Below are 27648 nucleotides of genomic sequence, written 5' to 3' on the forward strand. Positions count from 1 at the left end.
GGCGGCAGGGGACCTATCAGGTGGCCCAGAGGGCCTATGGGATGGCGCACCCGCGACAAGGAGCAGGCACACAGGAGGGAGGAGCGGGAGAACCTCTCGGGACACCTTCAGTGTGGTCCCTGGCACAGCCACCGTCAGCCCTGGGGGAAGCACACAGCGTCCCTGTCTCGAGCTGCTCTCTGCGCAACAAAACACCTGCCTTGTGCACCCCGGACCACGCAGAAAGGACAGAAAGGGACAGTCAAGCCAAAAATGAGCACACCTCAGCCGGGTGGGTTTTAATAAATTTTAATAATATTGATAAGGAGCCAAGTTACAAAATGCCCCAGAATAGAGAGTACAAAAAACCTCAGAGACAAAAATAAAAAAACTCATCAAAAAATACAAGAGCACTTTAAAACAGTAATCATCTTTAGGATAAAGAAACCATTTTCTCAGCAAAAGTACTGAGCATGCTTAATAAAAAAATTAAGAGACATTGAAGACAGGGGTACGCCACACGCCCCCCGGGTCACAGTGACGGGAAGGGGCGGTTTGCGTGCCTGCAGGAAGGCACGGCGCCCGGAGGACCAGAGGTCCCGTCACCAGATCTGGGATCAGCCGCCTGGAAGCGGGCTGAACTTCCTCACATCTCACTTACAGGAGAGGAACTGATGTGCCCGCGGCTGTGGAACGGCCCTGGAAATGGTCTGTGGTGGCCTGCCCATCCACACGGCGGGACATCGTCTCAGGGTGACGAGACAAGCTGTCTCCTCTGCTCCTCTGGGAACCACCAATGTTAACGTGTGACCAACAACCCAACAATAAGACCTGAAAACCAAGGGTCCCCACCCCCAGAAGGGCGCTATGCCACCACCCTGTGGGTAGCAGGACAGCAGAACCAGAGAAAGTATCCAGAGCTCAGTTCAGGACGGGTATGCCACCTCCTCCAGGTTTTCTGGGTGGGTGCTTCCTTCAGCTCTCTAAAACAAATACTTTAGTGTTATTGCTGTGTGGCTCCTTTTTTTTTTTTTTCCAAGGGCACAACATGTTATGCTTCATTTGGGCCAGATGTTCAAATCAGTGTGTTGGCTCACCCAGCTAGGAACACAACAATTATTTATTTGTCCTTCCAGCACAAGGAGCCGTGTGGAGCAGCTATGACACAGTGGAAGGCAGAGCTCCCAGCCACTCCCACCCCCCGGCAAACCGGCACACAAGGGGGAAGGTACCCCACTCCAGCCCCTACGTCAGGCCATTGACAGACTGCTCTATCTTAAACTCTCCATCAGTAGCTTAAACAGGTGCAGATTCCATGAGACAGGAGAGAGAGTTGGGGAGATTTGAGGCTTTATATTCTTTAGATGTCTACTTCTGCTGTAGTGGCTATTAAAAAGTTATGTGTAACTTCAAGATGAAAGGCATTAGCAGCTCCTTAGAAGAGGATAATCCCAATCTTCCAGTGGTTTAATGAGACGTAACTCAGTGAAGCTTCTGACTGGGCCTGCTGTTAATTGAATCAAAGTCAATGACAATCTTGCTGCACTTGGGTGTGAATTTCCTAAACAGTAAGAAACAAAATACATAATGATATTATTATCCAGCAAGCAGTTACAACGCAGATTGTTTACTTTGGCTTCGCATTACATTTTCTGTGGGGAGGAGGCCTCTTCCTGGGACTGGCTGTATCCGTGGGAGCCAGGCAGCATGCACCAGCACACTGGGAAGCAGGGTCCCCGGATGGCCGAGACCGGAGCAGAGGCTGGGCGGCCTGGCTCGTAGACTCTTCAGCCAGCTGAGTGCATCAACTCTCGGGGTCAGAGCATGTCTAACGAGTCAGCCGCCCGACGTGACGCCCGACTGCTGCTCTTCCCACCAGGCCGATCTCCTTTTCCAGGCAATTCCTATGGCCTGGTGTGAAATCTCTTTAAAGCAAAAAGGCGACAATTTTCTTCTGCCTCTTGCACACAGAGAAAATAAAATGCCCAACTAGCTTTAGTGAGGATTCATTTTTAAAATCATGTTCTAAAAAAATATAGAAGTAAAATAAACCCCCTAGACTTTTTTTTTATTCACTAATGTACCTCCTGTAACAGTTAAAAAGAAAAAACTGGGGAATAAACGTGGTTTTTTTAAAGACATCAGTAAAGAGGAAACATCTAATTATTTTTATGTAAGTAATTTGGATTTAGGGTCTCACACGCCACGACAGGTCCGTGGCCTCTAACTTATACCTCTAATGGTGAATGCACAGGCTCCAGGTACACTGTCGATCGTAGTAAGAACCCCACCACTGACCACTGTAAGGGAACTGCTTTGAAAGCTTTCAGTCTCCACAGAAGTTTCCAGCTTGAAGCAAAGGTGTTTGAGCCCACCTGCCAATCAAACATACCTCCCCATCTTGGCCTAGCAGATAATCATAAAAATCTAAATGACCTCAAATCTCACTTTAAACACATTGCTGTCAAAAGAATCCCCGGTGTTTCAAACCTGGCAAGGTTGCTTTCATCCTAAAGTTTTCTATGCCAGAGTTGTCACGCTTATAAAATTTACAAAGGCTGAATGTGAATATTATAAAACTTGTAAATTTTAAAAAACTTCTCGCTACTGGAATAATTTAGCCCAAGCCTGGGAATGCTACTAATGTTAAAGTGCAATCATTAGACTGTCTTCAAATACCTCAGTCGCTGCTCTTAAAAATCTACCCCTAAGCCTGACCAGGCGGTGGCGCAGTGGATAGAGCGTCAGACTGGGATGCAGAGGACCCAGGTTCGAGACCCCAAGGTCGCCAGCTTCAGTGCGAGCTCATCTGGTTTGAGCAAAAGCCTACCAGCTTGAACCAAAGGTCACTGGGTCCAACAAGGGGTTACTCAGTCTGCTGAAGGCCCGTGGTCAAGGCACATACGAGAAAGCAATCAATGAACAACTAAGGTGTTGCAAAACGCAATGGAAAACTAATGATTGATGCTTCTCATCTCTCTCCGTTCCTGTCTGTCTGTCCCTGTCTATCCCTCTCTCTGACTCACTCTCTCTCTGTAAAATAAATAAATAAATAAATAAATAAGAATTAAAAAAAAAAAAAATCTACCCCTAAAATAACCCTTAGATTTGCTTTTCAGCCCATCGCACTGAGAGAGGCTTCCGAGCATGGACAGAAGTCAGGTGTTCCAGGTGGGAAGGGAACTTCAGACCAGGTCACACCGGCTTCTCCATCGGGCTCTCACACCACCTTCCCTCAGTTCTTCCCACTTACCTGAAGGCAACCCCGGCCATGTCAAACAGGAGCCTCGCAGCGGTGGTCTCCTCGCTATCATGGTATTTATCAGACATGAATATAACTTCTTTGATACCTTAACAAGCAAAAGAACAGGAAGCCCCATTAGTGCCAGCAGAGACACGGCCAGGGACAGGCAGAGGCTGGGAGCCGGGCGGTGCCTAGGACGGACCATCATCTCCGGGAGCGCTCACACACAACGTCCGGTGACTGACACTAGGCTGCCGCTCTCGCAGACAGCGGTGGACGAACGGATTAGGGTTAATCTGCCCTCCAGTCTTCATGGATTTTATTTTTAACAAATGCAAAGTGAAAACATGTCAAGGAGTCAAGCCTTGATCCGATTAACAAATTTTCTTTACCGCGGGCAATCAAATACTCTTCCTCCGTGAGGCAGCGACTCTTGAACTCCAGAGGCTCCTGCAGGGGAGCAGGGCGAGCTGTCCGGATCTGAGAGGATCGGCGACCTCCCTGAGCGGCTCAGCGAAGGCTCCGGCCAGCACCGCGGACAGCAGACTGTCTGCTTTTCCTGGCCAGCCGGCAGCACTGACTGGAGGGCCAGGGCTCGGAGGGCACTGCTCACAACCAGCCTGGGGGGGGGGGGGGCGGGCAGCGGGAAACGGGCCTGGGAGGACACACGCTGCCTCGGTTAGGTCCCAGAGGACCCCGCACCAGCGGCCCAGTTCCCACGCTATTCCGCAACGGAGACTCGGGTTCTGACGCCGGCAGAGCACCGTGCTCAGAGGTCCACGGGCCCGTGACAAACAGCCCCCTTAACCCGCACATTTGGCTAACGTGGTAAGTCTCTAAATCTCACACCGAGCGTTTAATGGAGATAAAGTGAGGCTGAACCTTAGATCTGACAACTTGAAAAAGGTGAAATATTCAGAATACAATTCAATTTATGGTAAGAAAAACTTCAAGTCGTACAATAATACCATTGGCATCGTGACATCTGTATGCAAAGATATGTTCAGGTCCTCAAATATCTCCCATACATTAGATACAAATTAAAATTTCATATACAGACTCCCAGCTGACCTTGTTTCTAACGGAACTTCATTTCTCTCTGCCCCCCACCCTTAATCTATGCACAATATGTCAGAGAAGAGTAAATTGACAGTAATTACATGCAAAGCCTGTGTTGGTTTTTGGCAGCTTGCAGTTTAAAAAGTTGCAAACTAAATTAAAAACATGCAAAGAATCACAGAGGATGCAATTAGTCGCAGAGTACCTGGCACCGTTCAAAAACAAAACACGGGGAGCATCTTGCTAAGTTGATAGTGCAATTAATTTAGATCTAAACAATAGCAATTCAAGATCAAACACATCGGCAGCGAGCGGCGCTGAGCAGGCAGCACCGCCCACGTGAAGCCGCCCACGTGACACGCAGGCCAGCCGGCTCCTACCTGCCTGGATGATGAGCTTAGCACATTCATTACACGGGAACAAGGCCACGTAGATAGTGCAGCCCTTCACGTCTGCCGAGTTTTTGTTCATGATGGCGTTCAGCTCGGCGTGGCACACTGCGGGTGCGGACGAGAGAAAAAAGAAAAAGATAAAGGGAACACTTAGATGGTGGCTCAGGAGAATTTACTAAGAATGTGGAAGCATTCCATTCCACCCTCTGAGATGACATATAATAGACTCAATAAAAACAAACAAACAAACAAACAGGCCCTGGCCGGTTGGCTCAGCGGTAGAGCGTCGGCCTGGCATGTGGGGGACCCAGGTTCGATTCCCGGCCAGGGCTCATAGGAGAAGCGCCCATTTGCTTCTCCACCCCCACCCCCTCCTTCCTCTCTGTCTCTCTCTTCCCCTCCCGCAGCCAAGGCTCCATTGGAGCAAAGATGGCCCGGGCTCTGGGGATGGCTCCTTGGCCTCTGCCCCAGGTGCTAGAGTGGCTCTGGTCGCGGCAGAGCGACACCTGGGAGGGGCAGAGCATGCCCCCTGGTGGGCAGAGCATCGCCCCTGGTGGGCGTGCCGGGTGGATCCCGGTCGGGCACATGCGGGAGTCTGTCTGACTGTCTCTCCCCGTTTCCAGCTTCAGAAAAATACAAAAAAAAAAAAATTATATATAAAAACAAAGAAACAAAAATTGATTAGAAAACCAAAGTACTGAGAATACCTAACGAAGGCCATGTGGTCTGACAGGCTGCATGATGGGTCACCATGGCAGCCAGGACGGGCCAAGGTCAAGTATCCTCACCCACCTACCCTGAGTGGGGCAACAAGCTCTCCGCTCCACAAGACCCTGGGTATGGAACTGCCCACGGAAAACGGCTATTTGTTGACGTGCACATGCAGGGATGCTCGCTGTGGCTGGTGAGAGGGCAGAAACCGATTCCCAGAGCAAGAGAATTGAGAACTGAAGCTGAGCATGTATGTTACGAGGGACCTGCTTCACCTCAGGTTTCTCAGCCACAAACACACAAGAAGGAGCCAGAGGGGACCCAAAGCTGGTCTTTCGTAAGACAAACTTTCATCCAGCCGATGGCAACGAGAAGTCAAGTTCTTGCTAGGCTGGCTCGTTCTACCTAAGATCCTGAAACGGTGATCCAAGGTCTGCTAGAACTGCCTGACCCCGAGGTGAAGGGAGCACCCTCCTCTCCTCTCTGGCATCTGTCCAAGCCCACTCGTCTTCCCAGCCTGTCTGCCTGGGGGTTCTTCCTCCTAATCCACAGGAAGAGTGTGCTCACCCCACTCTGCTCACTGTGCAGTCTCCCATCCGCTTCATGAGGTCGCTGTATGCTGTCTTAATCGCACTTTCCTTTTCTGGGTGCATTACCCTCTCCTGTGGCAGTGATTCACAAACTGTCTGCACACTGGAATCCTCAGACAGCTTCCAAAACACCCCCGTCTGTGTCCCACACCTGAGGCCTGACGTGGTCTGGGGCGTGGCCAGGGCTTTGCAGTCTGTAAGAGGTTCCCCTATGTGCTTCCAACATGCAGGTGTGTTTAGGAAACGCTACCTTACAGACTCCTCTGCCATCCCCAAGGTGACTTAACACGCGCTATGCACACAAGTGCTAAAATAAATGTTCGTTGAATGAATTAATGGCTACCTGGCCATTGTCCAATCATACAAATCTCCCTGAATTATAACTACATCACCTTCAAGGGTCTCCCTCACCCTCTCCCACCCGTCAACCAGCCCTCTAACACGTCACACCTTCCTCCAGGAATGCTGAGGCCCAATATCTTGGCTCTCACACATTTCGGCCATGACGTCCTCACTCAGGCAATGAGCCTTTATCGAGCGCCTACCCTGGCTCAGACAGCACCAAGACGCCAGTCCACCTTCCTCCCAGGCCTCCTGCACTCTCAGGCAGGACGGCCACTGGCAATGTGCGCCCGTGTCCAGCACTCTGCAGTGCTGCAGGCAGAAAGCTGACCCAGGGCCTCCCCTCCCAGGGAATGTTGGGAGTGCTCATTTTAGTCTATGAAGACCACGACTTAGGCGGTCTTAGTCGTGTCTGGAAATGAACAGTCTCTGGCATCGTAAGACAATCTAAAAAAAAAACAATAACAACAAAAAAACCGCACTCAGTGAGATCACAGCCCATCAGAGAACAATCCTGGCGGGCCGGGGGCCTGAGCCAGCTCCCTGCGCTGCGCTGGTCTGTAAACTGAGGGGGCTCGAGGACAGGCAAACAGAGGGAAAGGCTCTGTGCTCAGTGGTCATGAGGGTGCTGGCCTCACAGAAGTCTCCTTAAAGCCATCTCCTCCCCTGGTGACCAAGATGTTCCTAAGCTGGGATTAACACTGCGCTGTGTTACAAACAATTAGATGTAATTATTCCTTCTATTTCCCCCTTGAGGGCAGAGACCGGTCTTCTAGGTTCTTTGTAACTTCCCCTGAGTCTAATGTGACGCCACGGATATAATGGGCGTTAAATATTTATTGAACGAATAAAGGAGGAAATGCAGATTCCAATTATTGATGGTGATGTTGGGGAAATACGAAAGGCACTCTTCAATTCGAATCTCAAAAGCATCCTTTCCCATCCAATAAATACTTTTTGAGAGTGCTGGTGTTAATGTTCAGAAGTACAGAGTTTCTGAATCTGTCAGGAAACCTAGGACACTGTCTCTAAAATCTCTTCCTCCGATTCATCCCAGGCATTCAGGGGCAAAATGTAACACTGTGTGTCTGGCTTCATTAAGAAAATTACCATATAAAATGGATTCTCTCCAGGGCAGCATCCAACATCTCTGGATGAAAGGTGGTTTACAGAAATGAAACACAGAACCATCAACAGACTCCCTCCCTTACCTGCGAAATCACGAGATGAAACATGTGAAGCCTGGAGGAAAACATGAGGTCCGCTGGGCAACAGGAAAGGCTCAGTGTCAGGCACCAGTGAGGTTCTTCCAAAGAACGGCTCACAATCCACAACCCCACAGTGCAAACAACCAAACTCGACTGCTCCGTGCACACCTGATTTCTCTGGCTCATCCCTGCACCTCCTGAACGTCAGACGTGACCAACACCCGCGTCCGCCTGGAGCACCCTTGGCCCACCAAACCTTGTCCGATTAGCACGGGCTTCCGCAGCCTGCATCTATGAGTGGAGGGGAGAAACCGCAGCTCAGGGCTGCCCGGGACACCTCGGCCTGGCCCCGCCCACCTCGTAGCTCCACAGGACACCTCGGCCTGGCCCCGCCCACCTCGTAGCTCCCCACTACTGTCTGTCCAGATCCCGAAGTCTGAAAGGCCACACATTTCTGGCCTCCCAGGTCCACGACTGCTCTGCCTCTGTGGCTCTGACCCTTGGGTTCTCTTCCGAAATGGCCCTGTGTTTCTCTTCAGGACTGATCTGTCAGGTGGCATTCCTCAGGCCCCAGGTCCCCAGACCATCCTCACAGAGGACACCGGACAGAACAATCTGATGACTGTCCACTCCATTTGTTAACGTAGGTCAGTCAGACTGGAGTTTGGGAACTCTTGTACCTGGACTGGCATCTAAGCTGATTCGGTGACAGGTGACTGCCGGATTGGCTGCGGGCCACAAAGAGTACCTGGCAGGGAACACACCTGGCCTGTGACCACAGGCCAAGCATCCCCCTCCCCCCACCCCCCTGCATTCTCCACCAGAAACAGGAGGCCACCCCAGGGGTTCAAGGCCCAGTCTGGCCGCTGAAAGCGGTGTAAAGCCTGAGCGCTCTTTCCATCCGCAGGAATAACTCCGGCTCTCAGAAAGTGCATTACATTACCACTAACTAAATAAAAGCAATTAGGAAACACTGAGTAATCCAATTTTTAGTTCTTCCCTAATGTTTCCTTCCTCTGTCTCTAGAACAAGTTGATCTTTTCCAAGATAGGCTCCCCACCACAAAACCTGACTCTCTTCTCCCATGGCTAAGGGCACGTCTCCTGACATTGTAATGCATATAAAGCCTCTCTCCTTGTCTCTAAAATAATACTTTTCAAATTGCAGGTCATAAAATCAGTTTAGTCAGTTATAAATAGCATTTTCTTTTTTTTAATGAAAAACAAAAAGGGGTGTGATCAGAATGCACCCACGCACGCACACACAAGGAAAACTGTATTTGCTGAGTTGCCATGTAAAAAGTTTCAGAAACACTACTCTGTGGAGAACTATTGACCTCTGTAATATGCTAGTAACATTTACAACCAACTATTTTTTTAGATGGCCCTAATTTGTAGCATCTGCCCATTTCTGTGGTGTAAATTCTTCCACACAGCCGATTTCAAGCTCCCAACATGACACAGAATTGGGAAGAGATGCACACATGTGCCCTGGAGAGTTATTTCTGGCACACCACTGGATGGCCTTATCTTGGCCTAAACCCGAAGTCTCTTCTGGCTACAATCGGATTCACCGGCTCCCCTGGCCCTTGGTTAGTTACTGCTCTCTCCTCTAAACCCTCCCAGCAGGATCAGAGCCTGTGGAGTCTATACTTTCTACAGTCCTTCTCTTTCTCTTGCCTCGCTGGGCATGTCCCAAGACTCGGCCCTACTCCTCAATTCATCCATTCCTAAATTCTCAGATGGCTGACCTAGTCATAAAACCCTGAAGTCTACATTTCTAACCCCAGTGTCCCGTCTTCCCCTCGGGCATTTCTGTGAGGTGGCCTGAGTCTTCTCTGTAAGGTTTCTCACCAAGACACACATTCCACAGAGAGATCTGACAGCAAGAAGTTCAAGAATAAATTTATCTTTACCTATGGCTGGCATTTTGATTGTGTTGCCTTGGAATAAATGCGGCAAGAGTTACAGATCTTTAAGTGCAAAAACCAACCAAGGAGAATGGTTCTTACAATGACCTTGGGATGAGCATAGCTTTTATATTCACAGTAGGAACAAGGACCCAGTGCTCCAAAGACAGATTGTCTAAGAAGTAATTCATAAGACAGCTCAATTGTCACACACACACAAAAGACATATTTTCCAACTGTTTACTAGAACTACTTGTCGATGGCTAAGTCATAAGCAAAAGAACTCTCGGAGTACTACAGTATATTTGATAAGCACCAAGAACAATGTAAAAGCCCTTCAATTATTCTCAACACTGTTTAAAAGGAAAAGAATCAAGTCCTGAAAATATCAGTTTAACACTTATAAAGTTCTTCATTGCCAGAAGGAGCACCTCTGTTTCAGGTAATTATAAGATAATTCACATGCTTTGGTCTTTTTTTTTTTCCTTTTCTATTACTAACTGTCAGAACTCAGAACTGCATTAACCTTGGACCATGGAGAAGAGATTGTATAATTAGAAAACTGTATTTTTCAAATTCCCTCTTACCAGGGCTTGATTAATCCTTACTGTCTCATGTAGGCGGTTCTCTACAAGTTTGACAAATTAACAGGATATATGCCATCCACGGTTAGATTTAGATTTAAGAGATTCAACATTTTATAAATTTGACTTTCATCTAATTTGATATAAGACTAATATAATATCTATTTTAGATGGTAGTATTGTTAAGGTTACTTTAACTGGTTTTAAAAAAAATCTGAAAAATGCTAATTGTTGCACAAATAATTTAGCAGAAATAGTGTGTCTATGCCCTCTGACTGATTCCCAGATGCTCCCAGTGCATGATGGGAAACACGGAGGCCTGAGACAATCTGGAGTCAGGAAAACTAAGTTTCTATTCCAGGTAAAAACACTCTCCAGACTGTTTCAAATTCCTAATTTTTAGGGGCATAGACCTTTAAGAAAATGACTTCCTCAGACCTGAGGGGTAGTCCGCCAAGGCCAAGCTGGAAGGTGGGGTGCGGCAGCTTTGTGAGGGTCGGGTCAGAGCGCCCGATGAGGAGCACCTGCTACCACTTAGCCCATTCCTGTGCCCCTCCTGACGACACGCTCCAGCCGGCACAGACAGCCTCTGCCCCCACAGGTGACCCGGAGGGCCCCGGGCTCTGCGTCCACTCACACTCTGAGTAGACAGTTCGGCTCCCTGGCGAGACAGAGGTCAAGACTTGAGAGCCCAGGAGCGTCTGCTCAGGGCGCTCGGAAATAAAAAAGGGGGGAAGTTTCAGTCTGCAATTCATAACTGACAATAAAGGGGTACCCAAGGTCAAGGCTGACCTGCACATTTTCAAAAATATCTCGTTTTAATTTTTATAAGATATTCCGCTTCTGTTCCAATGACAAAGCTTCTTGTCATTACCTCTTGAAATACGGGCCTCAGTGTTTCCACTTCTGGGGTCCTAGAGGTATCAGAGTTGCTAACCGCGGACACATCTCTCCTGGAGCACGGCACCCTCCCCTGCCCTCACCTCACAGACGCCCAACGGGTACACAAGGGGGGGGGGCACGTGCACTCGCCCCCTCAGATCCATTTAGGGAACTTTCACTGCTTCTGAAGCTAAAATGGAATTTCAAGTATTTATTTCTTAATTATCAAAAGATATCCTGACAGGGCCTCATATATCACTGCCAACCTCCAAAGTACCTTTCCTTCAAGTCAGTAATTTAACAATAGAGTAGCCTCTAAATTTAAGTCCCTCCAAACTACCACCACCTCTAGCACCCCCCCAAAAAAGGTTATAAAATGTTCATTATTATGGCTACCCCAAAACCCAAAGCAAACCTTTCTAGAGTTTGGCCCTAAACAATATCACTCCTTTCCCTTACTCCCTTCCCGGAAGGGTCCCTATCTGTAAAGTAGCAATGCGATTCATCATCAGGGTTTTCAAAGGATCTGACACACAGGTGGGGTGGGGGACAGGGAGAAGCGCCTGAGAAACTAACACAGCATGCCTCTAGGGCAACCCCAGGAGCCATGTCCGGCTCCTCTCAGTCTCTGCTCCCCACCCCTGGCCCCAGAGACCCCCTCCACAGTCTCCCCTCCTGACAACTTCTTGGCATGCACCAACGCCTACCTCATTCTAATGGCTTCTCAGACAGAGCTCCGCCCACACCCGGCCAGAGAAGCACCCTTTGTACTAGGCTGAAGCATGGAGAGAAAAGAGTAGTGATCAGACCTGGTTGTGACATCACCCGACCCCAGCACAGGGCTCACTGAGCCGCGGCTGCAGGGGCAGGGAGGTGACAGACATCCACGGTCAGGAACAACCAGAGCAGGGAGCACAGGCTACAGGCACCACAGGAGGGAGTCCCCGGGAGAGGGGAAGATGCACCCTTTGTGGCAGATGGAGAACTGAATCTGCAGATAATACTGTTTCTGCAGAGAAACGTATTTGGATTGTACTTCAGAACAAAGGGTGTCTAAACATCTGCCTACACAAGGGCTTACATCCCAGCCTCACTCAACCACAAATAGGAATAGTAACACCCTCCCTTCCTACGTCCTGCGGTTACAGTGAAGAGCAGATGAGGAAAACAGTAAGAAAAAGCTTCGCGCACTAGAAAGAACTCTGAAATGAAGGCACTGTTACCAACAGTCAGGCCAGGGCTTGTTTTCTACAAAAGAACAGTCTCGGCCCCAGCGGGTCCTCCCTGGGCTGAGGAGCTGGAGAGTCAGGAGTCAGGGGCAAGGTCTTCCTGAGCTGCGGTGACAGGTGACAGCACTTCTGCCCAACCTGAGCACACCCGACCACTGTGCTCCACGTGCTTGGAACCAGACACCGCGGCTGCTGCCACAGCCCATGCAGTGCGAGGCCCTTCTATTCAGAAGATCAAGGAGCCCACTCTGGTCTGGCACCAAGGGGCACGCAATTCCGGTGGAGGGACGTTCATGTTACAACGCCAGGCTGCGTATGAAACTAAAACAGGTAACGGTGAGAAGGCGGAGGACCCAGCCTCGCACCTGGAAAGCGTCCGGAGTCGGCACCGTTACCACCCAGGGCCCAGAGAGGAGGAGAAGGCTCTGTTAGAAGAAAATGATGCCGAGAGGAAGGCTGGTGGATCTGGGGTCCCAGCAAGGCGAAGAGCTGCTCCCCGACAAGGCAGCCAGGACTTCTGGGCTCCTCCGGGGCAGCCCCGGTGGAGGGCGCTCGCCTGCCTGCCGATGGCCCGGCCCGCAGACCCGGCAGGCACCGTTCCGGCTCTCCTTCCGGAACACGCCACGTTCTGGGAGCCATCCGCGGCTCTGCTGCCCGCTGCGTTTCTTCCCCACGTGTCCCTGCTAGTTCTGCGACCTGCCGTGTTGTGAAGCCTCAGCCTCCTGGCCTGGGAAACGGAGGAGAGAACAAGACCTGTCCCCGAGAACGAGAACTGTGATGAAGACCAGCGTCTGTGAAGAGCAGAGCGCAGAGTGGGGACTGCCAAAGGGTGCGCTCCCTACCCGCTCCTGCCCGCCGCCGCCCGGGCCCCTGGCACCAGGCAGCCTAGGACTGCCGTGCACTGCGATGGGGGAGCAGACATTTTCCCCTCTCGCCCACTCCGGTCCCTACCCCCTGCCCCCTCCTCCCGGCCTCTTGCTAAGGCTGCTGGCAGCAGCTCCAGCACCCAGGGGAGCCACTTAACCCCAATGGTAGTGCTTAGGGCTAGAGAGATTTCTGACTGTGGTGTTTCCATTATTGATAATAAAGCCCCCAGAACTCTAATTACACAGCTCCCCTATGTGCTAAGGGCACACAATCAGGTCAGAAGGAGGAGGACGTGGAAACCCCGCACTTCTTCCATGGGTGAGCCATGCCCAGCTCCCTTCCTATTGCTCCTGTGAAACACCTTTGATGCCTAAAATGTACTCAAGAAACACTAATAGAAACAGCCCGCTAATCCCGGCTTGACTGCTTTGTAATGCAAATCTACGCTAGAATGGTTCAGGCTTCCTCTGTGTTAATGGCTTTTAAAGGGTAGACTGGAACTGAGCAGTGAGCACTGGAACAGGAGTCAGGATGTGCGTTCTCATTCTTTCCGGCTCTCCCAGGGACCCCGGGGGCACCTCAGTGATCCGGTTCCAGCCGGCAGAGAACGGGGCTCAACTGACCTCACTCGGGATTCCCGGATGAGGCCAGCTCCTGACAGGGCCCTACATTCCCAGAACATCCCTCCAGCATCCCTGCCCCACAGCACCGCACCGACAATCTTTCTTCCCCCGGGTGCCTGAGCCTGCTCACGCCCCTCCCCCCACCTTTCAGCTGACCACCTTGCCTCAGCTTTCCCTGCGATGCTGTAACTGATCATGTCTCCACCTGCAACTCCACACACCCATGTGCCAGCTGTCCTCGCCCCCACTTACTGTCCTATTACTAATCAATGTGCCAGCTTCACTCACGTCCTCCAAGACCTTGCCTGTTTTCCTCTTTACGTTCATCCATCTCTCTTTCTACTGGCTTATTCCGGTCAGCAAACAAATGTCTGCTGCGAAAACAAGCCAGCAAACACCCGATGCTCCCCTCACACGGTCAACGCGAGCCTTTCCCTTGGCCCCATCTCCCATTCTAGCCACCGCCCTACCGATCTTGCTCTCGTGACACACATCTCAAACCATATCTATACGCACTGTCTCACCTCCTTCTGCACCTCCTTCCACTGGCTCCCACCCTGCCACTCCATGGGAGCTGCTCTCTGAAACCGCAACCGTGTTTGCTAACATTGTCCAGGTTGCTAACCCCAGGGACAAGTTTCAGTCTCTGCTGACCCCTCAGCAGCCTATGACACAGCCAACTGCTACCTCCTTCCTACAATGCTGCCCGGTACTCCACGGTGTCCCAATCTTCCCCTGCAGGCCTCTTCGCCTCCGCCCAACCTCTCAGTGCTCCAGTCCCTGGGACGAGGCCAGGGGCCCACTGCAACTCCACATGGCCCTCCATTCCCAGAACATCCCTCCAGCATCCCTGCCTGCTCACACCTCTCCCCTCTCTCCTTAAGGTGTACCCTCTCCCTAAGTCGCCTTCCCCTTTTCCACAGCACTGATGTCACCCAAACGCCAAGCATGCAGGTGCTGACATCTCCAATCTACACTGCACCCTGTACTCCTATACCCAGCACAACCACCTGAGGCCCTCTCTGGGAACTCTCACTGCTACCCAACTTCAGGGGCCCAAATCTTCTTGGATCTTCCCCCAAACCTAGGTGCACAGGCAGAAACTGGCTGGGAGAGTCCATCCTCCTCCTCCACCCCATGTTGCCCAGCCCTCTTGATGCCGTCTCCAAAATACCCCGTGTCCACCCTTCCTCCCCATCTCCAGCATGCCCATGCCTCCAAAGCCCCATGACCCTGTCTGTAGCCAACACCCCTCAGCTGGTCTCCATTTCCACTCTTGCCTCCAACAGTCCATTCCCCGTGAACCACCAGCATCATCTTTTAATCCAAACTCCTCACCTTGTCGTCGCCCTCACCTTCACCTTCCACTCCAGCTTCATGCACCACGCTGAGCCAAACTCTCTCCCTCCACACCGTGCACCTCGTGCCTTCCTGCCTGAGGGCCTTCACCCAAGCACCTCTCTGCAAGGAATGCCCTTCCCCCGTGCTTCCAATCCCCAAACATCACCTACCCCGCCGCTTACCCGAGCGGACCCACCCAATCCATCAGATCTCGGTTTTCAAGTCACTTCCTCAGAAAGGAACGTCCGATAATATCTGTTTGTCTCACTAACGTCTACCTCCTCCACTCTCAGTCTACACACTCCTAGAAAACCGGGGCAGGGGACATTGTCTTCACCCCTGCAGAACAGCAGGCACAGACACATCTAACAGATGCCCTGTGAGTGAGCAAACCTGACGACAGGTGAGTGCCCTCTGGGAAACGCGATGCGTTATCCAATCAGCTCTAGTCTTCCAGAAGGAGGCAGGATGGCTCGAGAGCTCCACCATCACCAACAGATGACTCATGCCAGAAAAGCAGACAAGCTGCCTCATGACTATTTATTTACATATTTCAATTCCTAAAAAGTTATAACTCGCACTCACTGTGGGGGAGGGGGAAGAAAGACGATGAGGAATCCTGCTTCTCTTTTTTCACCTAAACTCAAAATTAATGGCATTCTGAACAAAGGCTTTTAATTGCAGAATTTAAAAATTCATGCTCAGTTATCATATTCAATATTTTAAACTCACTCTGGCATCTATCATTTGGAAGAGGCACAGAGATAAATGTGCACCCCCGCTCACTGGCGGGTCCCTACCTCCCGACTGCCGGGCAGAAGAGCGGGCACCTCACAGTCCAAACCCCTGCCTGCTCCGACGTTCTCTGCTCAGCGCCCAACGCTTTATTTCTCCCCCTTTATTCCCGTCCTCCGGTTATTCCCACACACTGTCACCGAGACTGGTTCACAAAAGGGTTCAAAACGCCTTTCTTTCTCTCTGGTGCTAGAATAGCCTCTGGTCTCTAAAGAGCTCTAAGTGTTCCTCTTCGAGTCACACATTCTTCTCTTGTACTTATGTGAAGCCAGTATCCACGGCCACCATCACAGCCGCCTGACCCATGCAGGTTCGCATTGGATTCGGACAGTCGGCAAAGAAACAACAGAGCCAAAAGCTGGTGGGCCATTATCTTTAATTCTAGCTTGCACCCGGCGGGCAAGTAAAAACACACACTGGGCTCCAAAACCCACTCACATTCAGTGCTCACAAAGCTACTGACTTATCCGAGTTTCCCAGAATCAAAGGTTTCTAGCTCACCAGACTTATTCACCTCTGTTCCCCATCTCCTTCCTTCTCCCTGCACAAACTCTGCACAAACTGGCTTCTCACTCAGCACTCCGCCATCTTGGCTGCTTCTCCTGGCCTCCTCCACGTGGCCTCTGCGCTCTCCTCTAATGTTAATCTCAGGAACTAAGAGAGCAAGCTCCCATTCTGCCCCCATTTTATAGTGTAGAAATCCAAACTTTTAATCCAATATACAAAATAGGGAAGTCTCTAATACAAAGTCACTTCTCTGGGGCATGATGGGATTGCACCACCCACATCAAAAAGGGTGGGAAAGACTTAGTCCTAAAACCAAGCCCCAGGCTACAAGCACCTTGCCTGCCCACAGCCCACCCCCAACACACATTAATATCACCTGGGCGACAGCTTCCATGTGGGCAGCGCCATCTTTAACAAAGTGAGCATATCTGCCCAACAACTTAGAAACGGGACTTTTTCTCCACTGCCATCTTCCAAACTCTTTTCATCCAGCGTCCTCTAATCTCCATGTCCGTGGGGTCATTTTGACCCCTCAGCCCCCTCCTGCTGGAGCATCTGCCTCTGTCTGGTTCCCATTCGTCTTGGATCTGGAGATTTGAACCCCTGAGGAGGGAGGGAAGAAAGCCCGTTTCTATGAGCTTGTCCACATGCACAGATGCGTGTTACACATATGTTCTCTGTGCCACGGCCACCCAGGGCTTGTCCTAGCTCTGAACCTTCACCAAGAACTCCCTTAAAATCCTGCAGGCAGAGAAGCAGCACCCTAGTCTAAGGCAATCAAGCGATATTGTTTAATTTTTCCTTAGGATTCTAGATGTGGAAGAGTCTTCAGTGATCACTTATTTCATAAAGATATTGAGAAATAAATGTCAAGTCATGACCCGAACACCCCCACGACCCCTCGGCATAAACACGCCACACCTGGACCCAGGGTCCCAACGGCCAGCACAGAGCTCTCTCCCTTGACCCTGATAATTGCTATTTTAAGCTGCTGTTTTCTTAGCTGATATGCATATTAAAGACATGTATACACCCATCCAAACAGAAAACAAAAGTCCTAAGAGGTAGAAGTGAAAATCAGTAGAAACATCTGCAAAAATCTTGAGGAGCTGAGTTTTAGTGCATATTTTAGGGAGAAACAATATTACATATTCTAATTTAATGCCAGTATTAACAAAACTTATGAGGGAAGATTCTTTTTTTTTTTTAATTTTTTTAACTATTTTTTCCTTTTTTTAAAATTTTTTAAATTTTTTTATTTATTCATTTTTAGAGAGGAGAGAGAGAGAGAGAGAGGGAGGGAGGGAGGAGAGAGAGGAGAGAGAGACAGAGAGAAGGGGGGAGGAGCAGGAAGCATCAACTCCCATATATGCCTTGACCAGGCAAGCCCAGGGTCTTGAACCGGCGACCTCAGCATTCCAGGTTGACGCTTTATCCACTGCGCCACCACAGGTCAGACTGAAGAAAGATTCTTAAAAAAAAAACAAAAAACCTCAAAGTAAAATAAAGCTAGTAATTCAGGCCAATCTCAGACAGGATCAGTCGAAATCAGTGTTAACAGCCACAGACTACTCCATAGAATAAAGACCGTGAGGTTCCACGCCATTGGGGGTTCCCTACACCATGCGGCACAGTGACCCCCCCCACACACACACAGTGTCTAAGGACTACAGGGCTTAAAAAATTAAAGAAGCTATATTTATCATTAGAGAGAGCCCTGTGCATTCAGGTAATCACTGTGCTCAAAACTAATACAGTCTAAAATAGATTGAATGTGAGCCTAACCAAGCGGTGGCGCAGTGGATAGAGTGTCGGACTGGGATGCAGAGGACCCAGGTTCGAGACCCCGAGGTCACCAGCTTGAGCACGGGCTCATCTGGTTTGAGGAAAGCTCACCAGCTTGGACCCAAGGTCACTGGCTCGAGCAAGGGGTTACTCGGTCTGCTGAAGGCCCATGGTCAAGGCACATATGAGAAAGCAATCAATGAACTAAGGTGTCACAGCAAAAAACTGATGATTGATGCTTCTCATCTCTCTCCATTTCTGTCTGTCTGTCCCTATCTATCCCTCTCTGACTCTCTCTCTGTCTCTGTAAAAAATAAAATAAATAAAATAAAATAAAGTAGGTTGAAGTGGCCCTGAAATTTTTTTAAGCGATAACTTTCTCAACAAACCTTTTCCTTTGAGAGGACAACGATGACTTCGGCCACTTGCGATCATCAACCTAGGAATCAGTAACCCTGAATGGTTTTTTAAGTCTTATTACTTCCACGAGGTAAACTGACTCCTTACAAAACAGAGACGAGCACGTGTCTTTCCACGGGCAGGTGTGATCCCACCGCTGAGCGTCTCAGCTTCCCGGCATCTGCTCTGCAGAACAGGCCGTTGTTACTGTACGCTCCTGGCAGGCGCCCAGAGGAAAACAGGAGGCTCCTTCTCTTTCCCAAATAATGAGCCCTGAGTCTCCAGATTAAACTACAGAGATAAAAATCAAATAAATTAACCAAATAAAAAAAATCATCTTTTCTGAAGATCTTTTCTGAAGACCTGAAAGGGACATATGCTCGTGTCAAACTGGCTCATGTTTTGGGGGGAAAGGGGAGCCTCACACATAAGCCACTGTGTTCCCCTGTTTATCTGCAACATCGTACGACACCAGAGTTTGCTTCTTGAGTCATAAAAATCATCTACTTTATTTACTTCTTGTAAACTTGCCGCAAGGTTTCCCATTGATTATACGAGTTACTCTGTACAGAACCCCTTACGAGCCCCAGTGTCAGGCCAGGCCTGGCTGGCAAGGCAGCGGAGGGCCAGCGGGAAGCTCTCAGTGGAACTGGAATTCTTCGGGAAAAGAAACAGCAAGTCATCAGATCCACGGATCTGCCTGACAAAACCGGAGGGCATTCAGGGCCAACCGGCTGAAGGAACAACTTTGATCTTAATTACTAAGAAGCTCTTACAAGTTGTGAGGAAGTCACAGCTTAGGAAGGATCAGTCTCCTCACTTCTTGATAAATTAGTTTCTCAAGACTAACCTTTTGGATGCCAAGGAAATATATCACACGCATGGCAGTCAGGAAAATGTCAGTGTTCGAGGGGGTAAGGTACACAGCTAAGTAATCACTAAAGTGACATCTATGCATGCTTAACAATATGCTAAAATCTGAGAGAGAAAGATGAAATTTAAGTATAAAATTTAAAGGCGCACTGCCACACACTGGCAGAACTGTTTAAAGGTGCCATGCCGAATTCTCGACTTAATTAATTCTAGCAATTTCCTTCCCAGCGTGATGGCCTTTAGAAAGCACCCCTGCAGAAATAGGAACTGATGCCTGCCAGAGCCCCAGGTCTCCACCTCTGCCCGAGGCCTCTGCAGTGTGGCTCCCGCCCACCCGTGGGAGGTGAAGACGCAGGTGCCTTCCACCAGGAAGAAGCGTGATGCCACAGGCAAGGCAACCCTGGCTTGGCGGATGCTGGGTGAGGGGAAGGCCAGGCAGAGGCGTGTCCACCCACAGACCCCCCCCCCCCCACGGGCACACAGCGTAGTGTGAAAACGCACATCTGCCTGACGAGTGTGGTGAGCACCGTTGAAAACGTGTACGCTAATGCTACCCTGACTGCCCCTGTCTGAGAATGGTAGCATGAGGATTGGTCACGGAAGCCCAAGGGGAGCGTGATGTCTGAATTACCGGCAGTCTTTCACCTCCCTTTTATAAAACTGGTATTTTGATTAAATGCGCTTCACATGAACGAATTTCACTGAGAGAAAGGAACTGGAAATGTCAGCTGAATGCTTCATCCCGGGTTTAACAACTACCCCTCATAAAAATAAAAATCTTCCAAAGTTTTTCTCTTTTTTTTTTAATCATAAATTAGATAAATCTGATGCTTCCCGGTTTAACTGTCATTCGTGTGAAAAGGTATCACTGTGATAACGCTGACTTCTTCCTGCCATTTAACTGACATCACGTACTGTCTTTGGGATTTTTCAGGAAAGGGAAGAGATGAAAAGCAGTTTCAGTGGCAGGGGGAATTCTCATTATCTGTATTAAAGCTACATTATTATCAGATTGTTTCATGAAAAGTTTTGATCCTGCCCCTGGAAGAACAGAAACACCCGTTACGAATGCCTCTCTGGAGACACAGCCACGAGAAGCCCCCTCTCCTGTTATGTTACAAGTACAGTATCAGTCCCCCTCGTTTCCACAAAGTGTCAATCAAGACGAAGGACTTCCAGACGTACAGAGTTAATAAAGAGAATTAGGTAGTGCACGCCATGGTAAACTCAAACTTACCACGTCTCATTTGGAGGCCCCTTTGGAGAAATGAGAAATGTCAAAGCCAGCTGTGCGTACACGGCTTTCTGCCCGATGCCAGGTGCGGGCCACCTCTGCCAGCTCTTGGTGTCTGGAATCATGTCATCTAAGCCTCCATTCTCCCGCATGCACAGCGAGAAGCCATGGTCCACCGTGCTAGGGTCTGGCGGCATTTCAGGAAAGCGCCCCCAGGAGAGGAGACAGAGTGGGGCAGCAAGGAGCACTGAGCTCAGAATTAGGAGATGCCACCTGTGTGGCATTACAGAAGTGACTTTACATTTGGGAGGACAAGAAAGAAATGGGTAGATCTGGGCAGTGTAAGCCCAGAATCCCATGGTCCCACTGAGGCTCCGCACGGGATCCAGGGCTCCTGGCTGGGTGAACATCAAGTCTGGCACAGAATACACTTTTCCCAAACTAGCCCAGCCTGATGCAGAGCCTCAGTGCTATCAAGTAGCCTTTTGTCCTCAGAGTTTCCTACTCAAAAGATGCTAAGTTAAACTAGCCTTACTTAGGTAGGGGTCCCGGAGGGTTTTTGAGAGGGCCCCCGTATACTCAAAAGGATTAGGAGCCATTGGTCTAGAGCTCCGATCATCTCTAAAGCTGCCTTGCAGGGATTTATGCATAATCTATCCTCCTGGTAGAGCAACTCAGCCACCACTGTGTCAGCGGAGAGAGAAAGGGTCAACCTACCCAATCTCAGTACTAGCGAGGAGAGAAAGGGTTAAGCTACCCAATCTCAGTCACTAGCAAGGAGAGAAAGGGTTAAGCCTACCCAATTTCAGTTACTAGCAAGGAGAGAAAGGGTTAAGCTACCCAATCTCAGTACTAGCGAGGAGAGAAAGGGTTAAGCTACCCAATCTCAGTACTAGCGAGAAGAGAAGGGGTTAAGCTACCCAATCTCAGTACTAGCGAGGAGAGAAGGGGTTAAGCTACCCAATCTCAGTACTAGCGAGGAGAGAAAGGGTTAAGCCTACCCAATTTCAGTTACTAGTGAGGAGAGAAGGGGTTAAGCTACCCAATCCCAGTACTAGCAGGGAGAGAAAGGGTTAAGCCTACCCAATTTCAGACACTAGCACTTTTTTTCTTTAATTAATGTCTGAAGTCTTAAAACAGAAGTAAAAAAAATTTGTATTCCGGTCCATCATCACCAAACATTTCTCTTACATCTGAGGCTGCCTAAACATTGGGTACTCCGCGAGCTGAAATCCCTCAGAAAGACGAGACAGTGCACAGCTCACAGCCCAGCACCATGATTCGGACGGAAGGCCCACCCTCGTGCGTGTGATAATGGCAGTAACACTAAATGCCTCTTAAAAATACTGAAATACCTTCTATGACTTTTATGGTACATCAGATTACAAGCTGACTCTCATGAAAGAAAACTGTCCGCATTCTAACACAGCTACATGGAAAATGAATAATTGATAAGTGAGGGCAAAGAGCTTTGAAAACCGAGATATCATACAGGTAGTAGGAAATAATGCAGACAGACAGCAAGTGCCCAGAAACTCAGTTACTATTCAATAAAAAACAATACATGAAGGTCCTGGCTGGTTAGCTCAGCAGTAGAGCGTCGGCCCAGCATGTGGAAGTCCCGGGTTCGATTCCCGGCCAGAGCACACAGGAGAAGTGCCCATCTGCTTCTCCACCCCTCCCCCTCTCCTTCCTCTCTGTCTCTCTCTTCCCCTCCCTCAGCCAAGGCTCCACTGGAGCAAAGTTGGCCTGGGCACTGAGGATGGCTCCATGGCCTCTGCCTCAGGCACTAGAATGTCTCCCATTGCAATGGAGCAAGGGCCCAGATGGGCAGAGCATTGCCCCCTAGTGGGCATGCCAATCCCAGTCGGACACCTGCAGGAGTCTGTCTGTTGTCAGTTGTGCCCCCCCCCACTTTTCACTTCGGGGGGGGGGCAACAGTCAATGAAGTTGGACCAATGCCTGTGTGGGTTTGTTGTTTTTTTAATTCCTTCTGAAATGGAGCACTGAAAGGTACTCTCTCCAACTTGGACAAAACAGGGTGTCAGAACAAACAAAACCAGTTCCTTGAGAGGTTCCGGAGCACTGGAAAGTCGGGGGCCTGCTGCACAGGGTGCTCCCAAGCCTCTGGCTTCTTGGCCACTGCCCCACCCTGCCCAGGGCTCACAGTGACTAAAGACCACACAGGTCCCCTGGGTGAGCCGCTCAGTAACCAATGGGGACACCTCTATGCTGGTCCACCCACTGACGACTTTTGCAAACAGCCTCAGTGCCACAGACGGACACCCTAAGAAATTCCTCCTCACGGGATTCCAGCACGAGGGCCGATGTGTCACTGCCTGCCTTCTGTGGAGTAACGACGGTGACAGTCACACATTGCAGGGTCGATCCTGAACGTGTGGACCCTTTCACCTCTAAATTTTATATGGGACCCTGGACTGTACTGCAAAAAATTACCTTTGCGCGTACCTACTAATAACTAACTGCTTCCCTTCTTTCTTACCAGCAACAGTTTACAACCGAATCAGGATGGACAGAAAGGGCCTCAAATACGTGAGCACCCTTTCCAGACCACACGCTCCACTCAGCCGGAAAGCGGAAGCTGAGCAGCCGTCTCCATCCTCCCCACTGGGGTCCCCCTCTTCCTGCTCCTGCCAGGGGCTCATCTGACTAAGAACCCCCTCAATCACTAAACTATGTTTTGTCCCCTGAAAACCCCAAACGCTTTGTCCTTCTCCCCACCCTCATTCCTCAATTCCTTCTCCACCTCTGGGCATCCTTTTTTTTTTTTTTTTTCTGCCCAAAACAGTTTACAAAGAAATTCATGGGGTTTATTTAACATGATTTAGGTCCAAGAACATTAGTAAAACTATGTGTTAGGCTAAATACAGACTTGGCATTCTTCAGGAGAAAGCGCAGAGGAGAGCCCAGGAGGGAAGAGTCAACCCAGCGCAAGGTGGCCCATCGCGCCGGGAGCCCATCGCGCCGGGAGCCCTGTTTCCTGAAGGCACACTCTTTCCCTTCCGATGGCCGGAATCTGACTGACTTCTGCCAGAGCCAGCCTGTTCGTTTCCAGACAGAAACACAGGTCCTAACACTATGAAAGATCAGCAACCAGCACCCGCAGCCCGATTTGCCTCTTGTTTTTACTTACAAAATCTCCAGGGAATTAAAGGCACAGTGAACCTGTGGCTTGTCCCTCCCAAATACTCTCTAAAGCAGGGGTCTCAAACTCGCGGCCCGCAGACTAATCCACAAAGTTCAAAATATTTTGGATAAAATTAAGTAAGCCTAGGGGCCTACTTGTATTTTTCATTTCTCTAGCATCCTAGCTAGACATTAGCTTAGTTAACAGCAGTTGTGATGCGAACCACAGTTTCTGGTCGTTTTATGACACTGAGTAAACTGCATGTACGATTGTGCTTGTTGTACTGATTTTTTTTTTTGTTTTCAACTGCAGTGAAAAAAGTGTTGCGTAACAGTTGCCTTTTGTAGACCTAGTACGGCCCGCCGAACGGCTGTGATCTTGCTCTGCGGCCCACATGCTGAGTTGAGTTTGAGACCCCTGCTCTAAAGTGATTCTCCATGGGGCTCAAAGAAGCAATACATTTTAAGAGACTCCCTTCCCTAATTTGAAGATGAAAAACAGACGGCCAGGCCAGAGGTGTCCAGCCACACCCATTGGGCTTATAGTCTGACCACGGCCCACTCCGGGACTGCAGAGCCCGGGACAGAAGGAGGATACAGCATCATCCACCTCCCGAGGCCCAGCTCACCGCTGGGTTCCTGCTTCCCAGGGATGAGCTCCAGCCAGATCTCCTGGGAAGGGAGAGGGGCTGAACGAGCCTCGCTTCTCATCAGAACTAAGCCTTGGCCAGTACTCAGTTAGCTGGCTCGGTTTCCCAGGAGCAAAGAAACAACCTGCAGAGCCACCACGCAGGGTCCTCCGCCAGGGCCGGTGGCCCTCTGCACACACGCCCGCCACCAGTGCCCTCGTGGTGTACAGCCTGGCAGGTCACCAGTGAAACGCACCAAGGCCACCACAGGCAACACCACACTGGACCTAAGGGCCAGGCTGGGTGACTGCCACCATGCTTCCATTCACTCGCTCTCTGTGGAACTTAAAGGGATGTGACAGGAAGTTGCGGTAGTTCAATAGGATTTTTCCCCCAGCTGTTGATGACTGGAAAGAGGAGTCACTTTCTAACCGACCATCATATTTAAGCACTGACCAGGGCTATGGCACGAAGCAGTATGGGGAACAGAGTACGCCCTACCGTAAGGGTATTTGGTGTCCAGCTTCCTCTCCGCTGTCCTCCTCCAAGGCAAGAGGTCATCGCTGCACCCATTTGGCATTCCATTGTACCCGATCCCCACGATCTTGTTTTCTGCATTCACGATGCAGGCTCCAACCTATCGGGAAACACACCCAAAGGTGTGGTGACTTCTAGTGGCTGATCTGCCCCTGGGGAGGTGATACCCAAAGGCCTGAAGAGTTCCAAAAAGGGAGGCAGGCCCCAGTTAGCTGGCTCAGTGGTAGAGTATCAGCCTGGTGTGTAGATGTTCTGGGTTCAATTCCCAGTCAGGGCACACAGGAGAAGCAACCATCTGCTTCTCCACCCTCCCCCTCCCGCTTCTCTCTTTCACTCTGTCTCTCTTCCTCTCCCGCAGCCATGGCTAGACTGGTTCAAGTGCACTGGCCACTGGCACTGAGGATGGCTCCAGGGAGCCTCCACCTCAGGCACTAAAAATAGGTCCATTGCAAGCACGGTCCCAGATGGGCAAAGCATCAGCCTTCAATGGGGGTTGCCAGATGGATCCTGGTTGGGTGCATGAGGGAGTCTGCCTATCTCCCCTCCTCTCACTTGGAAAAGAAAGGGGGACAAAAGGGCCCACTGGAGATGCTAAGAGTTCCGTCTCCTTGTTTGTTTTCTGTGGCAGTTCCCACAAGCCAGAGTAAGAGCACATAACAATTACAATGTCACAGGAAGCTGTAGTCAAGGAGGAATACGGCATCAGGACAGCAGCTTTACTCCGCCTTTGTTTTTTGCTTAAGATTTTATTTATTCATTTTAGAGAGGAGAGAGAGAGAAAGAAAGAGAAGGGGGGAGGAGCAGGAAACATCAACTCCCATATGTGCCATGACCAGGCAAGCCTAGGGCTTCAAACCAATGACCTCAGCATTCCAGGTCCATGCTTTATCCACTGCGCCACCACAGGTCAGGATACCCTGCCTTTGTAAATTGCCTTTTGTATTTTAATTAGCTTACTTACGAGTATCTCTGCGTCAGTGAAGGTCAGTTCTTCCATAAAACTCACTTACCTGGGAATTTGGATCTTTGCTTCTCTGTGCTGATAAGAAGGCCACTGCCATGAAATATTCGGGCCATTCCAAATAGTCCTCGCGTTTTTTGCAGGGAACCTCACTCATGCTGGGTCTAGAAGGAGAACACGACAAAACATCGGTGGAGAAAAGCATTTGGGCAAATCTGCTTTCTGGTTCAATGCAGTCACGTTCAGACCCTGCATCGCCAAACTCGGACGACTCCAGTCACATTTACCAATCAGATATCACAGAACCTGGACCCCAGGCAGTCTCTGGTCTTAAGAAAAAATTAAGAAATAAAGTTACTATTTTGGAAGCTTGAATATAGCACATAGAGCTTCACATTCGCAAAAGTTACATCTGTTTACTGCTTTGCTATAGAATTTGTTGCAGAAAGCTAATGCAAATGTCCACTGTCCAAATTGTTCTCATCCTTAACTATTCTCTTCTAGAACAGAGCGGGGGGGGGGGGGGGGGGGGAAGACAACATTTATTGATCATCTGATATATCCCATACAGTGTTAAAGGTTACACACATCACCTCACTCAAGCCTCCTTCCTAAGGTAGACAGTAACATCCCACCTTACAAACTAGGAGAATTTATGTAACTCGCCCTAAATCACACCGATTATCCACTCCAATTGAATCTCCTCTGGCACTGTCCCAACTCTGACCTTAACTAGCTCGTTTGTCTCTTCCCTTTCCTCTTTGGTACCCCAAATGGGACAGAGTTATCAGCTCTGAGTACTGAATCCAAATGAGGATGAAAAGGCTCAGGTGCTAATCACTAAGGCAAGGTTTTAGTAACGTGGGCTTTCCTCCAGGAAGGTACAAGCGTTTTCTACAACAGGGAGAACTTCAGAAGGGGACTGAAAACTTAAATAGTGTAGGGAAAGGGGCCCTTACAAGGACAAGGAAGGAAGTCAGCATAAGAACTGTTTAGGTGTCACTGAGAAGTCTGGAGAAAGCCTAAACATCCAGGCTAAAGTAAGGTGAGAATTTCCCTAGAGCCTAAGACATTAATTTAGTGAACAGGTCGGTCCAAGGAACCAGAATTATACAATGATTTAGTAGCCAAAGTTCTAAGAAGCTTGTAAACCCTCTTAACACGAAGCCACGCGGGATTGGACTGGTTTACTACACAGCTAAAGGGTTGGCACCATAATCTCTGCAGTGCCAGGGAAGTGCTTACAACCCCAACAAAGGAGGGAAGGGAGGGGAGGACAGAGGAGGGGAGGGAAAAACAGGAAAATAACTTATCCCGCACCAGGCGCTTTCCCCGGCTCCGGTTTAACGCTCACGGTGCCCCACACCCAGCTGCACAAACAGAGGAGGGGGCCACTAGTCTGGGGAGATACACCTAGTTACCGGCCGGGACGGAGCCCAAGCTCCTCCCACCCCCTCCATTACGCTCCCGGGGCGAAACCACCCGTTCCCACCGCAGCCGCGGGCGCAATAAGTCAAGGTCACTCTCAGAGGCCCGCATCTACCTTCTCTCGGCCCCCGGAGCGGGAAAGCCTCCCGGAGGCCACGCTGCCCGCCGCGCAGGTAGCCGTGAAGGCTTAACCCTTCCTGGGCAGTTTGCGGGCTCCCCACCCCAGCGCTCCCGGCGCCCCGCGCTCCGGCCTCCCCACGTGGCGCGTGGCCCGGCCGGCCCGGCCCACCCTCCTGCTCCGCTCGGCGACCTGCAAGCCCGCGGTCGTCCCCGCCGCGCCGGGGAAAGGAAGTCGCGATGGGAGGCGGGGCCGCCGCGTGGCCGGAAGGTAGC

General features: G+C 50.1%; 1 protein-coding gene across 2 annotated transcripts; it reads right to left on the minus strand.

Moving 5' to 3' along the window:
- Nucleotides 1-253: 253 nt before the first annotated feature.
- Nucleotides 254-27648, minus strand: DCTD (dCMP deaminase). Of its 2 annotated transcripts, none has more exons than XM_066236771.1 (6): nt 27566-27648; nt 25877-25991; nt 24831-24966; nt 4663-4779; nt 3233-3329; nt 254-1540 (listed from the first exon to the last, which is right to left on the minus strand). In XM_066236771.1, exons 2-6 carry the CDS (start codon nt 25982-25984, stop codon nt 1462-1464), a joined length of 537 nt encoding a protein of 178 aa, XP_066092868.1. In that variant the 5' UTR covers nt 25985-25991; nt 27566-27648; the 3' UTR covers nt 254-1461. The 2 variants fall into 2 exon arrangements, with proteins under 2 accessions (XP_066092868.1, XP_066092867.1); XM_066236770.1 differs by lacking the exon at nt 27566-27648 and adding an exon at nt 27371-27499.

The sequence above is a fragment of the Saccopteryx bilineata genome, chromosome 6 (assembly GCF_036850765.1).
Source record: "Saccopteryx bilineata isolate mSacBil1 chromosome 6, mSacBil1_pri_phased_curated, whole genome shotgun sequence".
In the NCBI taxonomy this organism is placed as follows: Eukaryota; Metazoa; Chordata; class Mammalia; order Chiroptera; family Emballonuridae; genus Saccopteryx; species Saccopteryx bilineata.